Genomic DNA, 16,190 nt, shown 5'->3' on the forward strand with positions numbered 1-16,190 from the left:
CTTCGTGGAGTAATGTAGGGATAGGGATGTAGACAGTACCATATGTAAAGAAACATTGCAATAAGATCAGCGGGCAACTTATAAGCTGTATATAATGACAGCCTTGATTACTTCTGGAAGCGTAGAAAGGGGATCCCTGCCCGGTGCAGTCCAGGGCAATTTGGTTGCTATCTAATAGTTTCATTGCCTATTGAAAGAGCTATCTCAATGCTAAAGTGCTTCATGGCGGAAATGGTCCCACATTCGTCTAGATACTTCACCGGCAGTAATAGGCGCTGAATGATGACTTTTATCTAGCAGCATGTCTACGATACGACAAAAGCAAACATAGACGTCCCTCAGCCATGTTTAGACATCAGAAACCCTTTTCTTGATCAGGATTGCCGTCGAGACATTCGGCACGATCTTATCTCCAATCAAGAGATTCTTTGGCCTCTCCTTTTGCTCGGTGCTGAAACGGAACTCATACTCCATCAGAAAATGACTGAGGATTAACTTCATCACAAAGGATGCAAAAAATCTCCCAGGACACGCGTACCGGCCCAGACCAAAATGCATGTTGTTCGGGCCTGTACTCACAAACCCCGATGTCGCAGTGTTCTGTTTGATAAAACGATAAGCGTCAAACACCTCAGGATCTCCAATGACTTCAGGATCCCGCGATATGGGGCCAGAGGCCATGCAGATATGGGTGCCCTTGGGAAGGAGCAGCCCATCGGATAGTGTCAGATCGTGCTTCACGACGCGGTGAAAGGCCACTGTGACCCAGAGTATGTTGGTTAGCTTTTTATGCGTATCAGGGTTTACGATTTTGTAACAACTCACGTTCTCCAGGTGGGTTAAGCCTTTGCGATTCCTTCAAGAACCCATCCATGAATTTCAAGTTATTAAGCTCGGCCTGGGTAACATTTTTCCAATCTGGAACCTGAGTCTGAACTTCATCGAGCAACGGCTGCAGCCAGTGCGGCATGACAAGAAGGTCGTACAAGATGTGGGTTAGGCTCATTGCACTGGTGTGCACCACAGCCATACTGGTAATCCCTAGGAGTCGCTGGGCTAAATTGTGTGGATGCGACTCATTCTCGGTTTTGGCTAGGTCCATCATCCACTGGAGGAAATCATCGGGCTTCTCATAGTTGGGGTCCGACGCTGCTTCCATCCTTCGGCGTTTTTCAATAACAGGTCCGAGGAGTTCCTCTTTGACGTACACCAACTGGCGGTCCAGGCTTCTACTGCTGGGGAGGATGCGCCCGACGATCGGGTGGAGGAAACCAGGCAAAGGCCGCATCAGTGCAATGGTCAAGAAGATGTCTTTAGTGTAGGAGATTGAGGCATTGAGCCATTTCTCCTCGCGGCACAACTCGTCACCGATGAAGATGCGAGCGCCGACCCGGGCAACGAGGCGAAGGAAGACCTCATAGGGATTTATTGCAACGAATTTGTCTATAGGAAGGATCAGTCAGTGTCTCTCTTTGACCGCTGGCTGTTTTTAGTTCGTCACCCGGGATTAGCATACCGTCGCAACGTGGGAATTCGACTTCAAACGCATAATCTAGCTCGGAAGTAATCCTAGGGATGAGCCTCCCTATAACATGGGTCAGGCTTTGTGTTCTTTGCTTTACCTTTCCCTTCCCGTTTTCTCGTGTCATATATGCTATCTCTAACAAGGTTCAAACTTACCAATTGCTGGAGTCAACCGCTTTTGGATTGCCTCTGTGTGTAAATGGCTGTCAGTAAGAATTGTCGTATAGTCGCCAACATGATCCTAGTGGCACTCGTTGTGAGCTTCGAATTATAAGAGATCCCAATTGTGGAAAGCCCACCGTAAATGTTGCCTCGAGAGCATTAAGAGTCGACGATGGCAATTGCCGCAGCTCCTCGGCATACTTGGTCGAGAGAACAACCAGGTCTCCGTCCGGTTTCAGAATCTTGTAGGCTGACTTCTTATACTAGACACATGTCATTATACACGAACACCGTGGTGTCCAGGATTCGATCTTACTTTGCTGTAACCATCATAAATCACTGATGGGGCGTAGGTGTTGAAGAGTATGCGATTTAGAATTTCTGGGATCCAAGGGCTGCCAAATTTGACCGTTGGGACCTTGACATTGGTGCTGTAGGTTGGCTTAGGAAGCAGAAGGTAGACAAAAAGCACCAAGGTGACACAAGTCCAGATAAGGCCTGCCTCTTCGCGGAGGAATTGTACGACCTGGAAAAGTTGGGCTAACATGGGGAGCTTCGTTGTATTTTGAGACGGACTGGAGAGCAGGGAGTGATCTGGATGGGGGCCTGGTCAGCTAATGTGTAGTAAAAGGAACCCTTTTCACAGTCATATGCGTCCAATAGTCACTGCTCCACTTGACCACATGCCGAAGAAGGAATGACAACGTCAATGTATGTGTCAATCTAGAACGTGCAGAGGGTACACTCGGACTTGCCGCGTACCTACAAGGATGAGGATACACTATCCAAGGCAGAAATGAAAACTGAGACACCTGTGGGCATAGTGGATACAGACTTTCAATAGTTGATTGTTAACAATATTTCCTATCAATTGTATTGGCGGGCTTTCCAGCCTGTGCAGTTGCCCTGCTCCACCGGATCATGCATATAGGGCGAATCCTAATGCCAGTAGCTCCGTCTTTCTTGGCCGGTATGTATCTTTACGGAATTTTCAAATCTGCTTTTTTTCCTACCACTAGTATTTAATACCGTATCGAGCATATATACACGACAATTGTAAAAATGGGGCCAAGGAAATAGTTCCTCTTCATGTGAATGAAATAGACAACCCTTACAATGGGAGCGAAATCCCTTTCCAGCGCTGGGAGGACAGAGAAAGTGAGGGAAAACATTTTTTGAATACAGGCGCTGCAGTCTTGAATTTGCAGGTGCAATTGAAGCTCTACGATTGCCATTTCTAAAGGTCCAAATAATGCATATATTGCTTCATGTATAGTTCCAGTAACAAACAATTGTATATTAACCTCAGGGAAGTTGCAACACGTAAAAGCTCTCTCCCCCTTCCTCTACAATCTCCAAGAGGTTCAAACCCACGTTGGAAGCGACGGTCTGGAGTTCGTTTTCCTTCCAGATGCGAAATGCCGTAGTGGCCAATTCGGTCCCGATGATATTCCCGTCACCATTCAATACCTCGACATCGCTAATCACATAAACCACATTGTCACTGACTTGAACCTGGTTGCCGATTTGACAATAGCTGATGCCCGGCAAAACAGAGCTAGGCAGTTCCTGACGTTGGACTTCGCCTCCACTAGTTGCCGGATCGGAATGAACAGTTGACGTGATGTCCCGCATAGAGACATATGCTCTACCGGTCCTTGGTTTGAGCACCCGAGCAACCTCCTGCAGAAATTGGGCTCCTTGACCCGGTTCGATGAAGTGGCTAATTGAACTGAAGGCGATAATAAGAAGATCAACCTTCAGCGAGCCATCACAGAAAGCTGGAACTCCGCTTAGGTCCAAGGCAGAGCCCTGGATCCAAGTCACATCGGCAGTGGGAGATGCTAATGGAAGCTTGGCTGCCTGATCCAGCATCAGCTGTGATATGTCCAACCCCAGGAACTTGGTTGCGTCGAGGGCATCCCCTCGTTGCGACAGGTGGGCGACCAGGTCCCGGATGACTCGCCCAGTTCCCGTACAAACATCTAGTATCACGAAGGGACTCTCCTGGGTAGGCTGGCTTATACGTAACTGTAATGCTTGCTGATAGGCACCGAGATAGATGAATGCGTCCTGTAGCAACCCAGGGATCTGAGTTATAGAATGATAGAAGTCTACTGCGTAGACCGTGTCATACCCAGTGGTCTTGTTCGTTGGAAGCTGGCTTTCTGTTTCTCTCATTTTTACTGAAATTTGGATCACTTTGAAGAGAGGCAAGGACCGATTGAAGCCGATGACTTTCTTTAGACGGTGTAATAATTGAGTAATGAAAATAAATTAATACTGGCAGGTCAGGGCAGAAATTAGAAATGGCCTCTTTATGGCGGGAACGCAAAAAGACAACCTATCTTGTAGACGGTGATCGAACCACTGATTCCCCCCTCACTTGCCTGTATGCGGTGTGATAATGAATTCGGCTGAATGTGACCTAGTTCGGCTCTCATCAGGCGTCATGCACTCTTCTCGCAGTACGAAGCTATTGGCTTGTTATTCTCGAGTGAAATCAATGTATGTACTACAGCGAGAGTGTCATTTAGGGAACCCGGCCTTGAATTCTCACGCAGAACCCCATTTTACTATCGCCCAATGAAACCACGGAAGCCGGGTAGTAACCCAAGCTGCAGCTGTTAGGTAAACTTAAAAGGGTCTATGCTGACCGTACTTTGTAGATGCCGACAAGGGAAAAAAGAAAAAGGCAAAATAGGCAGAAAAGGAAGCATACTATGTTACAGTACGATATCAGGAAGCAAGGCTGCAGTATCCGATGTATTGACATACTTTTTCCGTAAAATACCTTATATAGGAGAGAGTCTTTGCCCTTAGTTTAGAAATACACGGTGTGTTAGCTATCACTCCCCATCTGACTGAAATGCTAAGCTCGAACATGACAATAATTTATCAAGGTTTTGGCCTTCTGGCCAGTTCGCTTGTCGTGCTGTTCCTATACAAAGTAACCTACGCTCGAAAAAAGTTCTCCAATCTGGTAAGGAAAGCTACACATCAAACGATTGCAGCCATGTACTCGGGTGGCTGATCGAGGACTAATATTATCGCTAAGCCCAAACCTCCCGATACCCTTGTTTTCGGTCATTGGTTGCTTCTCCTACGCGAATGGATGAGCTCCCCTAAGGACATGTTCCCAGCCTACATTCTAGATGGGGTACGGCGAAAGTTTGACCTACCACCGATCTTCTTCCTAGATCTTTATCCAATGTTTCCTCCGGTGGTCGTTATAAGTGACCCAAAAATAGCCCGCAAGATCACACTAGAAGATAGAGCTCCTCGCTGCCCAGGCGTTTTCCAACCCCTAAAGCCGGCCGCAACTCGCAGGTGGATCGAGACACTGTCACGCGACAATTGGGTCAAGAACCATGCCCTATTCGGGGTATCCTTTACAGCGGCCCATTTCGTCCGCATGATTCCTCGTATGTCGGAAGATTTGGGACCCATGGTACAAATGCTGGTGCAATACTCCCAAACCGGCCAGGTATTCAAGATGGAAAAAATGGCCAAATTGGCTATTCTCGAAATGACGGGGCGGGCCATTTTCGCGAGGCAGCTAGGTACGTTCGCGGACCATAGTGAATGGAGTGCCGCCTACGATGGAGCCGTGAGTTTTATCTCCGCGGCCAGGAATCCTTTCAAACGCCCTTTCATAATGGGAAAGTGGAGGAAACGATGTCAGGTCTTCCATGCATTGATCAGGGAGGAGATCTGTGCATGCTTCCGGGAACAGACCAGCAAAGTGCGACCGAAGCCATCGCTTCTACATTCGTCATTTACAGCGTACCTGGGAGACAAGTTACCACAGTTCTTGTCAAGTCCATGCCAGAATGGAGAAATGTCGGAGGAATATGTACAGGAATTGGTCTCCAGGTCAGTGGCAAAACACCTGGGCATTAGTGTCGGCATCGCTAACATGGCAAACTGTAGCTGTGCTGGCGCTTTTCTGGCAGCTGTTAGTGGGAGTGCTGCTCTGTCGGTACGTCTATGGTACCTCACGAGCGGCTGTCCATGACTGTATCAATGTATTTATTAACTGCGTTCAAGTACTGCCTCATGCTTTTACATCAGCATCCCAATATCGCACGCCGTGTACAAGCAGAACATGACGACATTTTCAGCTCGGATAGAAACATTACCTTGCAGTTGCTGAAGACGAATCCCGAGCGATTAAACCAACTGGTATTCACGCTCGCCGTGGTCAAAGAAACACTTCGCCTGTTTTCCATGGGGGTGATTCTCAGGCAACCAAGCAGGTAGATATCCCATTCTGCGTTGTGCCTGCGGAGAGGAGCTGACTCGACAGCGATACTGTTATATCGAATGATGGCCAGATATACTCTCTCCGGGGCCATATCGTAAGCTTCTGCGTCCGAGGGGTATTATGCTCACGACTGACACGAAACCTCGCTACAGGTCGTTCTGTTCCATACCGCGATGCACCGCCGGCCTGATCTTTTTCCTGAGCCTGACAAATTCGATCCGGACCGTTTCATGCCTGGCTCAAGACCAAAAGTACCTTCTGACGCTTGGAGGCCGTTTGAGAAAGGTCGGGGAAACTGTACTGGGCAGGAGCTGGCGCTCGTCCAGCTCAAATTGGTACTACTCCTGGTTGTCCGGGAGTTTGATTTTGAATTGGCATATGAATCCCGGTCTAGTAGAGGACCGGACATTTACGGTGGTCCCGCCTATGTTACTCTGAGCGGCACGGGGCCAGGGCCTGCAGGTGGTATGCCCATGCGTGTTGTTCAGCGTTCGGAGTTGGGTCCTAGATAGGGTTGTTAGGAAATGTACAGCGTAAAATACTCGTATGAATGGCGGTATGTATTGTATTACCCTGAACTGGCAAAATGCAATTCTGAATACGTATTTCTTACTCAGGAGCAACGTTGTACTGTACATACAAAGCTTTGAACTTGATCAGGGCAATACGCCACTTGAACCAGATCCACATGCCATCAATATCCGAGCCTGCCTCTGCAGGTAGTGTCACATCGTCAGTGGGTCATTGTGCACCTGCAGGTTGCGTTATCATCCTCGGCTGAGGATGCATGGAGATTATCGCAAAAACAAGGATTCCGGTTTTGAGCTTGGATGAAAGAACAGCCAAGCACCCACCCATACAGTAATTTATCTAATATTATGTTTGCTTGTTTTAGCTCTGCCGGTACCCGTGGAGGTCTAGATGGGATCTGCCCTGATGCATGGGTACTAACTTTCATTAGCCTTAAGGCAACTTCTTAGGTAGATGATCCACAATCAATGTCTAGAGCAGATACAAAGCAGCTTGGTAAGCTGTAAGCTGCCGATCAGAATCTATTTGCAATCATTCTGCTGCAGATTCGTGCAGGGTATGCTGCCCACATGCCCAAACCAAGAAATACTGTGTAGTCATGCAAGTACTTCCAGTGCTCCATGCATCTTGTTGTCATTGTCATGCGCAGGACGATTTTTTTTTCTTTTCTTTTTTTTTGGATTCTACCTAAACATAGGATTCACAGTAGCAGATTTTCCCTCTCCACCGAATGGCTAAGGTACGTAATCTGGCTGCATTAAGACCACCAGCTGGCTGATATGTCGAGGGCCTAGCTGTGTACTGACAGTACTCTTCCCTTAGATGTTTGATTAATAACTTTTGGGTCATTTAATGAGCACGCACCTCTTTGAACCCTGCAGGCCTCTGTCAGAATTTATTGGTACCATTGACCGAAAGCCCGGCTTGAGCACCTCAATCCAGCGTTGCCGTGTGAAAATGGCCGTACCTTTGGCTAGAACAAGCGATATACAGTCGTTGATGTTTTTCAGCGGCTATCCGTGGGCGGTTGCTCTTAGCCTACTCAGCCTAATTTGGATTATAAGTATCTGGCGCCAATCCCGTAAATCCTGGGTATGTCTCTCGTCGTTCACCACATGTGTTTCATGGTTTGATGCTGCAACAGGTCGACGTCCCATCCGTCGGTAAACATGGTATCCTTGGTTCATGGGTTACTGCGTTCCAATGGCAACACAAAGCACGCAGCCTGATCCAGGAAGGGTATGAAAAGGTCTGTCCCAATAACATTGATATACAACTCTCCATTATGCCGGGCTAACTATCGGGGGTCCAGCATGGAGACTACGCCTTTAAGGTTGCGACCCCCAGCCGCTGGGAAGTATTCATCTGCAATGAGAAGATGATCAAAGAGTACAAAAGCCTGATGGACAACCAGTTCTCGGCCAATGCAGTCACTGCAGATGTGAGTCCACCGGCATGTTGAGATAGGTCCAAATATTGGTTTGGGTTACTGCTGATGATCCGGCTGCTATAGATGTTCCAAACCAGGTGGACAGCCCCCGGCGCAGCAGAAGGGGTTCATAAAATCCCCGTTCCACTCCTTTCGAAGGGCCTGACCTGGCAGCGCAATCGGTCCACCGCTGCGGACGATCCCTACTTTAGTGAATTTGTTACGGAGTTTCTGCACGCGTGGGAGGCGGAGGTCAAAATTGCCAGTAACGGTGGGAACACCTAAACCATGTGCCAGGTGAAAACCGACATATTGATATCGAGGTGATAGGACCATACGATTTTTGTTGTTTCGAGACTGGGACGAGGATTGTCGCACATCTTACGGCCAAGTCTTTGGTGGGGTATCCGCTATGCCGCGACCCAGAAGTCATCGAGCTCTTTGCCCAGTATGGCAACGCGGTGCCAACAAGCGGGTTCTTCATTGCGATGTTCCCTGGCTTTTTACGGCCGTATGTATAGCATAGGAAGAGTTCTTATGTATACCTCTGTTAACTCATTGGTCCACAGTTTCGTAGCCAAGTTCTGCGAAGCCCCACGGATATCGGCCCGGCTGGATACAATCTTTCTGAACGAAATGAAGGAGCGACATCTGCACCCCGGAGGCGAAGCAAGTGTGAGGCTCCCCATGCGTTGGTCTTGTGAAAGTCTTGGTTGCGCTGAACATTGGGCCCAGGATATCATGAGCTGGCTCTGGCACTGGACACGGCAAAATGAGCCGGGCAAATATAGCGAACTCGATATTGCTCGATCTATCACTTCCGCAGTGTTTGGGGCGATTCACACAACAACGCAGGTAAGCTTATAAAAGGGTCCGCTTGCCCTGGGCGATGGACTCGGACTGATCCTCCGTATCCCCAGGTTCTCGTGCACTGTCTATTCGAACTCGCCACTCGGCCCGAATACATTGATCCGCTGAGGAGCGAGGCGCAGCAGGCGTTTGATCGTCACGGAGGGTGGAAGAAGGATACAATTGAATCCATGCTCAAGATTGACAGTTTTATCAAAGAATGCCAACGCTGGAATCCCCTTGACTCAGGTACGTCATTGTTCTAATCCCCCTTTGGAGAAGAAAATACAGCATTGAACACACATTATGGTACAGGGTCACTGGCAAGATGCGCCACAAAGGATTTCACTTTTAGCACCGGGCTAAAGGTTCCGAAAGGCACTTATGTTTTCGCACCGAACGCGCCGATCTTGTTTGACGAGAGAAACTATCCTAATGCGCATGAGTTCGATGGATACCGATTCTATCGGCTTGGGCAACAAACGGGCAAACCGCAGGACTTCCGGTTTGTGGCGACGAACTCCAAGTATCTGCAATTTGGTGATGCAAGACACACCTGGTAGGTTCCAGCTCAAACATCCCCCGGCTGATTCCACAAGAATGACTGTTAAGACTTTGCTTGATTCATAGTCCGGGTCGGTACATGGCCGCGGACGAGATTCGCCTCATGCTGGGCTACATTTTGCTTCATTACGACATCACACCCAAGGATAACAGGGGACGCCCGAAGAACTGGTTTTTCAAGAAGATTCTATTCCCGGATATGAAGGGATTGGTTGTTCTGAGGGTGCGATCAGCACGCGGCTTCCACACATAGATGACAATGGTCCGTCACGACAGTCAGCATGAGGATGGATAGATGGATTAATGGTATTATTTGCCCTGGCCTCTACCTTCGGCCTTTTGTATAAGGTTACGATGGGAGGCGATATTATAATTCTGGTCTTATGTGATTTACTATGGTGAACTCTTCTGTCGGGTCCCGGACTGCGTGAGAGCTCAGGTGAGTATATTTACTGTCTATCTAAGTGCTTGCTAACTGGTTGGGAACTGCTTAGAAGAAATATACCGCGACGAATAATTTCCATACCCATTTGCTCATCCATGATGGTATCAAACTGGAAGAGGGCCTGGTTGGTGGACATGTCTCACAGAAGGAAATGGATAAAGCAATCAGTAGATAATATCCACTGATTAAAGAGTATTTGGGAACTGATTAGGAACTGCTTAGGATTCTACAAAAGTCTTTTCTCTGGTGCGGAATCCCTGAAGTCAGTAGAGGATAGTACTTCTAGCACTCAAACTGCTAGTCCTTCCACTCCTATCCTGCCCATAAAAAAGGATGGTACTGTAAGTAGTTCTGAACTACTTCTAAAGTACATAGTAACTGGTTGCTAACTGCTTAGGTTCATGTGACTAATATGTGTAAGAAAGTTGTTGAGCTTGGGCATAAGGTGCCTTGTGACTCTTGTGGAAAGCACAATGACTGCTGTAAGAATATGAATAAATATGATTATTTTATTCTCTTTGATTGTGGTTCGGTCTGCCCGACTCCTGCGTCTCAGGTGGACATAGAGGATGAACTAGGTGCTGAGGCCTGAACTAGTTTATAACTGATTTGCAAGCAGTTAATAGTCTTTTCATTTTTCATAGTTAATAAGTATTGCAGGTTACTTCTTAAAAGAGTAGTAGGTTAAAGGGTTAAGTAATTAAGACAGGTTAGAAAACAGTTGCTTTATAATATTAGTGAAAGTAAACTCTTAGAGTAAATGTGCGGAATATATATATATATAAAGAGTGGTAAGCACCAAGTATTTATTAACCAGTTACTGAGTAGTTATAAACTGGTTATTAGCTACTTAACTGTCGCTCCTGTATTTAAATTCACTGCTCCATAAGATCTAGTTCTAACTTCTTATTCTCAAGCTGCTTCAGACAAATTTCCTTCTCCTATTTTTTTTAGTTCTATTGTAAAGGATTACTCCTGGGATTAGTAATTCAATGCGTAGGATCTTCCCACTAGGTAAAAAGATCCACTATGATCAACTCCGATTGGAGTTGATTTCCCAGGCGCGGTATATATAGTATCGCAACTTGCCATCAGGGCCTTAAGCCTAAGGCTTACCCGTGACATCTATTTCTATTTTTTAAAGCTTAAGCTCCTGATATCTCTGCTCTAAATTTAGTGTATTTGTTAAGGTAACATGACATAGTATCTGTGAAGATTATATAGACCTAATTAGTTAGTAAGTACTAAAGAAGTACTTTCTAAGTACTTAAAGATACTTACTCATTATCTTCTCTTTAAGAGAAAGATCTTGAGACAGCTGGTCTTTTACTGTCTCTAAGTAATTATGAAGTACTTTAGACTTCAGAAATACTTAAGAATATTGAGTGTCAGCGCTTATAGTCTTCTAAAGTAACTGGTTAGTAATTACTTAATAACTAGTTAGACATTTACTTATTTTCTTAACTTATATATTATAGGTGTTGAACTGGAGGTCACATGATCCAACATCATGTGATGATATATCATGCAATCCTGATTATTCTATACATTTCTATACATTTCTATCTCATTCTTGAGATGCTATTTTTATCATATGTTGCAGGCCTAAGGTCTACACCTATTCAACATAAATAGACTTACATTTCCATCTATTCTACAGACCAGATTGATTCAGATTAATCAGATTGAAGCAGTTTAATCAATCTCATTCTATCATTCTATAGTCATGTCTATCTAGTCAATTCATTCTATGGGTTTTACCCGATATCTATCTATCTATTATCTATCTTATCTCTTGATCAATTCCCCTGATCGCATGCCTAAGGATATCTAGGCTATCAATACCCTAGATTTCCAACAATAGGTAATTTATCTCCATATTTAATATCCGATAGAAATAATAAATATTTAACTGCTGGAAATTTTGATATTATAAGATATTATCCTTATCCAGTTTAGCAGAACTATAAATATTAGTATTTCTTAATATATATACTTAGAAAGTAGTTAGAAACCAGTTTCTAACTAGTTATATTAATATTACCTATAGATATTCCGCTTGCGAATATCTGACTCAAGAATTTGAATCTGACACTAAGATTCTTGAATTTTTTTCCAGATAGCCTTATTAACAGATATATAATGACAAGATAAAAGAGTTAGACTAAGATATTTATATATAAGGATACCAGAGCATTTCCAGATCTATTTTTTAACCTGGCATGATAAGAAAGAACAATAAATAGGATATTTCTGTCTATAGCTCTGCTTCTTAGTATATTAAAACTAAGTAGTTAGTAAGTACTTATAAAGCACTAGTCTATACTTACTTTATATAGTATCTACTCCATTTCAGTCTGTGAGCTTCCCCCTGCTGCAATAACATATATATATCCATGGATATGACTAGTTGGATACTCTAGAAGATTATCAATATACTTAAGTTTAAGTATTGTAAGGGGAGAGTTCTTTGCATTAGTAAGAGGGATAGATATAGTTAGTTCCTAACTAGTTAGTAATTGATTAAGAACCGCTTCTCTTAGAAAGAGGAAATATACTTCTATTTCTTGGTCAGTGTTCTCCTATCTAAAGAGATTATTATCAAGACAAATACTAGGCTCAGTAGGTTCCATCTTTAAACTGCTTAAAAACCAGTTCCGAAGTGCTTAAAGAAAATACTGATATGTAAAGATAAAATAAGTAAAGGTAAAATGAATTCTGGCTACTAATGTAAAGTATTAAATAGGTCACACGAGATCAAGTTGCTGAGTAATTGGCTTGGCAGTCACGTGTTGGGGGTATGGGTCACGCGAGACTTCAGAGTAGCTAGGTTGACCTGTGTACTCCTACAGGTTCTAGGCGTTGAAGTGCGAATTGCTTCAAAATCTTCCTCTACGCTGCCGACCACCCACTGGCGAAAGGTGGTCGGTCCCACCACTGATATAGTGTCAACCGAAATTACCACAAAGGCTCCACCGTCAGCCACCGACCTACTCCATTTAGAATAGCGCCTTGATTACTACTCTAGGCCATGATCATCATATATCATCATCCTGTATCATCCTGTATCATCATGATATCGCATGATTTAGTGATCGTCTTAAAGCCTATAAATATCGCTCGTTTTACCACTAGATCAGGATTTGGACCTCATCAATTCATTATTTTTGCACCCATTAGAATTCAGCGGTAGATTACTAGGTAATACGGCGGAATCTCGCACTTCCAATAGTAGCACTTTCCCTATTATAGGTTAGCGCGCCATGACGATCACATTGTCTTGGAGAATAGGGCTGATTATTGATGAAAAGGAATTGAAATATATGATAAGGCAAGAAAGAGGCAACAAACCGGACAGGAAATCACGCTATATTATATTATAGCAACATTAGCATAGAAATAAGGTGATCAACTTCTCTGCTAGATAGAGGAACACTATTTTCGGCCAGAGCAGCTTCAATTTAACAGGAGTTTTGGTTGAAGGTTGTGTAGCTAGGCCACCTGCGGGTCACGGCGAGGTCTACTTCTCACCTAAATAACAGGTCTTCGGCCCTGTATAAGCAGATCCATTACAGCACTGTTCGTGATCGCAGACACCCAGCTACTTCCCTGTTCTTGGGCCTACATAGCCAGGCTATATGGGTCCGGGTAAGGGTGTCAGAGTCACCGCCCGTGGTCACTGAACGCGGACCGAATTGGCTCGCAGCAGGCGAACCCACATTTGTTCTATTCCTCTATTGAGCGAATCAAAGGGGCACAGTTTATGTCATAACTTGTGGCGTGGATACCAGGAGCCCAAATGTATCCACTTAAGTGTCTGGCCTAGCGATTGGCAGACACCTCTTTGTAGTGCTGGGGACGAGTACTTAAGCAGTATTAGAGATGAAAACGGATGGCTGGAACGAACGCACGGACCCCTTTGATGGCCTGAGGGTTTCAGCGCAGTCACGACTTATACCGAGACTGGTTCCAGCTTTCGACGAACGTTAGGTTTCTTCAATATAACCTCATCATTAGCACTTCCACTGTATAGCTACAGGAAATTTCAGGATCTAATTACGTATTCGAACATCGCAACTATTTGGAGGATACTGTTAGTTATCACAACCCTAAAAGACTTCGCTCTAGCAAAACCAAGGAACAGCGTGATGGACGAATCATCACCTTTGTTGAACAGTGGCCAGCCCCATGCCAATCAGGAGGTAAAGGAAGGAATCAGTAAGATCTTTCTGCTTGCCACCATGACTGGTACGTTGTCTTCTCTCCTCGTGAATCAAAGGTTTATTTCATGGAGTACTACTGACTCTGTTGTAATGAAGGGACATTCCTCGCAATGGCCGATGAATCATTTGTCTTATCCAACAGTGAAGAGATCGGTGGTCAATTCCGGCAGTCATCGTTTGGACCGTGGATTCTATGCAGTTATAACCTAGGGTACTGTGTTGCTCTACCCTTGGTATGTACCTCACGTTAGGGCTGCTGTTGTACATACCTGGATCAAGTTACCTAATTTCATGGGCGAGAGATTTAGTACGGATATCTTTGCAATACATGCGGACATAAGCCGATCCTGCTCGCAGCGCTTACAACCTTTGCCTTTGGCTCGCTCATTACGTACGTGGGTGGATCCACAATAGACTGCTAGCGGGTGGATTGTACTAACGGTCATCGAAAGAGGTGTCGCAGTCTCCATGCCGATGTTGATTGCAGCTCGGGTGATCGCTGGCGTTGGCGGATCGGGACTGGTTGATGTGGTATCGATTATGATCAACGGTAGTTCTAACAGAACTTTGGATCACTTTATACCCAACTAAGCCTCTTTAACAGACCTATTACCCATATCCGAAGTTGCAGTCCTACGTGGCTATCTATCTTTCGTCTCCATGGTAGGCGTGTGCTCCGGGTCTCCCCTCGGAGGATTGCTGATGGATTCTATCGGTTGGCGGTGGTAGGGTCCTATTCTTTTCTTTTTTCTTTTCTTATTCTGGGGCCAAACACTGTACAGGGTTAGAATCTGACAGGAGAAAGGTCTTTTGCCGGCCAGGTGCCCATCATCCTTGTTATTCTGCTGATTACAGCATTGCAGTGTCCTCGAACATCAGGGTGTAACTCTCGGCAGGGAGAGTTTCGGCAGCTGGACGTGCTCGGTCTCAGCTTCATGACCGCTGCCATTGGGAGCCTAGTGATACTCCTCCAGATCATCCAGCAATCTAGAATGAAGGATAACCTTTGGGTGGCAGCCCTATTCGTGGTGTTTCTCTTGTCCACCGTGAGTCTAGTGTTCACCGAGGTTTTCTACGCCAAGGATCCCTTGATCCCCATCCGTGAAATAAAACGAAATGGTTCTGGTGTTCTCTGCTTGTTGCAGACGGTCATCATGTTCGCACAATTTGCAGTAAGTGCTGCTTCATTGCGGTAACACGGTTGACTATCGTCTTACATACTAAATAAGCTTATCGCCAACTTGGCGACTTTCTTTGTACGAATCCGCCAAGTTAATAATTCCACTGCTGGCCTTGTTCTTCTTCCACTAGCTCTGGCCGTCGCCCTTGGCTCGGTTGGTGCTGGTCATATAATTAAGAAGTATATATTCACATCGTTCTTTGCGTACGTAGCTAAATAGTCGTGGGCAGAACCTTGAAGTACAAAATTCTATCAATAATCAGTGTTATCCTCGCAAAGGCCTCTTATACTATCGCAGGCCTGCTCTGGCGCCAGAGTCCTAGCTATCTGGGTTTGATACCAGCCAGCCTCGGTAGCCTAGGAGTGGGCAGCCTTGTTGCGGCTCAATTTGTGGCCATTTCAGTCCGGACTCCCTCCGAACACGCTAACTCGTCTATAACTACTTACTGGCTCGCCCAGCAGCTGGGAATGATCCTTGGTGTGGCAGTTGCTGCTTTATTATCACAAAGGGTGTTGGCTGACGCCCTGCAATCGCTGCTGAAAGGTCTCCCCAACTCTTCCGAGGTACTTTGGCTTTTTTTTCTCCCGCCATTGCGTTTCTTTATTTTCACCTTCTGTTTTTCTGCCCTTGTTTCGCTATCTGATCTCAGATACTAACGTACTGTCAGATTATTAAAACTGTCTTGAACGACAATCGTGCCCTCCCCTCGCTCCCTAAACCCGTCCAAGGCCTCGTCCGCACTGCCTACCTGGATAGCTTCCAGAGCGTATTGAGTGAGTTTCAAAGAACTAGGCCGTTTTACCTTTAGGTGTTATTGCCAGCTAACATAATATACCCAGTACTTGCCGTGAGTGGCACGGCCTTAGGCCTTCTGATTGTTATATTTATGAGGGAATATCCCATCGATACGTGACAATTGCCCATGGAAAATGTATTGAAGGGACCCAGTTTATAGAAGGGCTTGGCACTCATATCATTTAGCCCCTTAGTACATATATTTTTAGCTCTCATAGTA

At 45.4% G+C, this 16,190-nt stretch overlaps 5 protein-coding genes across 5 annotated transcripts; 3 read left to right on the forward strand and 2 right to left on the reverse strand.

The window, feature by feature from the left end:
• Positions 1-199: 199 nt before the first annotated feature.
• Positions 200-2,282, reverse strand: BDW43DRAFT_254844 (cytochrome P450). The gene is made up of 6 exons (XM_032039859.1): positions 2,003-2,282; positions 1,824-1,949; positions 1,681-1,765; positions 1,517-1,585; positions 826-1,443; positions 200-758 (listed from the first exon to the last, which is right to left on the reverse strand). The coding sequence occupies exons 1-6, from the start codon at positions 2,231-2,233 to the stop codon at positions 349-351; spliced, it is 1,539 nt and encodes a 512-aa protein (XP_031894172.1). The 5' UTR covers positions 2,234-2,282; the 3' UTR covers positions 200-348.
• Positions 2,283-2,991: 709 nt separating this feature from the next.
• BDW43DRAFT_316922 (class I SAM-dependent methyltransferase) lies at positions 2,992-3,867 on the reverse strand (the record flags this gene model as incomplete). Its single annotated transcript, XM_032048417.1, has 1 exon — positions 2,992-3,867. One exon carries the CDS (start codon positions 3,865-3,867, stop codon positions 2,992-2,994), a length of 876 nt encoding a protein of 291 aa, XP_031894173.1.
• A 703-nt stretch (positions 3,868-4,570) lies between these two features.
• On the forward strand, positions 4,571-6,465 carry BDW43DRAFT_316923 (cytochrome P450; the record flags this gene model as incomplete). Its single annotated transcript, XM_032048418.1, has 6 exons — positions 4,571-4,669; positions 4,745-5,562; positions 5,620-5,668; positions 5,737-5,945; positions 5,996-6,047; positions 6,106-6,465. The coding sequence occupies 6 exons, from the start codon at positions 4,571-4,573 to the stop codon at positions 6,463-6,465; spliced, it is 1,587 nt and encodes a 528-aa protein (XP_031894174.1).
• A 1,151-nt stretch (positions 6,466-7,616) lies between these two features.
• Positions 7,617-9,579, forward strand: BDW43DRAFT_304696 (cytochrome P450; the record flags this gene model as incomplete). The annotated part of the gene is made up of 9 exons (XM_032045649.1): positions 7,617-7,733; positions 7,797-7,925; positions 7,998-8,184; positions 8,244-8,424; positions 8,483-8,588; positions 8,649-8,768; positions 8,834-9,011; positions 9,078-9,321; positions 9,393-9,579. The coding sequence occupies 9 exons, from the start codon at positions 7,617-7,619 to the stop codon at positions 9,577-9,579; spliced, it is 1,449 nt and encodes a 482-aa protein (XP_031894175.1).
• A 4,340-nt stretch (positions 9,580-13,919) lies between these two features.
• On the forward strand, positions 13,920-16,088 carry BDW43DRAFT_316925 (major facilitator superfamily domain-containing protein; the record flags this gene model as incomplete). Its single annotated transcript, XM_032048419.1, has 10 exons — positions 13,920-14,019; positions 14,091-14,227; positions 14,303-14,385; positions 14,447-14,544; positions 14,599-14,719; positions 14,800-15,166; positions 15,224-15,378; positions 15,438-15,738; positions 15,843-15,948; positions 16,015-16,088. The coding sequence occupies 10 exons, from the start codon at positions 13,920-13,922 to the stop codon at positions 16,086-16,088; spliced, it is 1,542 nt and encodes a 513-aa protein (XP_031894176.1).
• Positions 16,089-16,190: the final 102 nt, after the last annotated feature.

Source organism: Aspergillus alliaceus (assembly GCF_009176365.1).
Source record: "Aspergillus alliaceus strain CBS 536.65 unplaced genomic scaffold BDW43scaffold_90, whole genome shotgun sequence".
NCBI lineage: Eukaryota > Fungi > Ascomycota > Eurotiomycetes > Eurotiales > Aspergillaceae > Aspergillus > Aspergillus alliaceus.

Coding starts and splice junctions, on each gene's coding strand:
- BDW43DRAFT_254844 (XM_032039859.1), bottom strand. CDS start 2,233: ATGTTAGCCCAACTTTTCCAGGTCGTACAATTCCTCCGCGAAGAGGCA. Junction 1,586..1,680: donor GCGGTTGACTCCAGCAATTG/GTAAGTTTGAAC, acceptor CCCATGTTATAG/GGAGGCTCATCCCTAGGATT. Junction 759..825: donor GCTTAACCCACCTGGAGAAC/GTGAGTTGTTAC, acceptor TCTGGGTCACAG/TGGCCTTTCACCGCGTCGTG.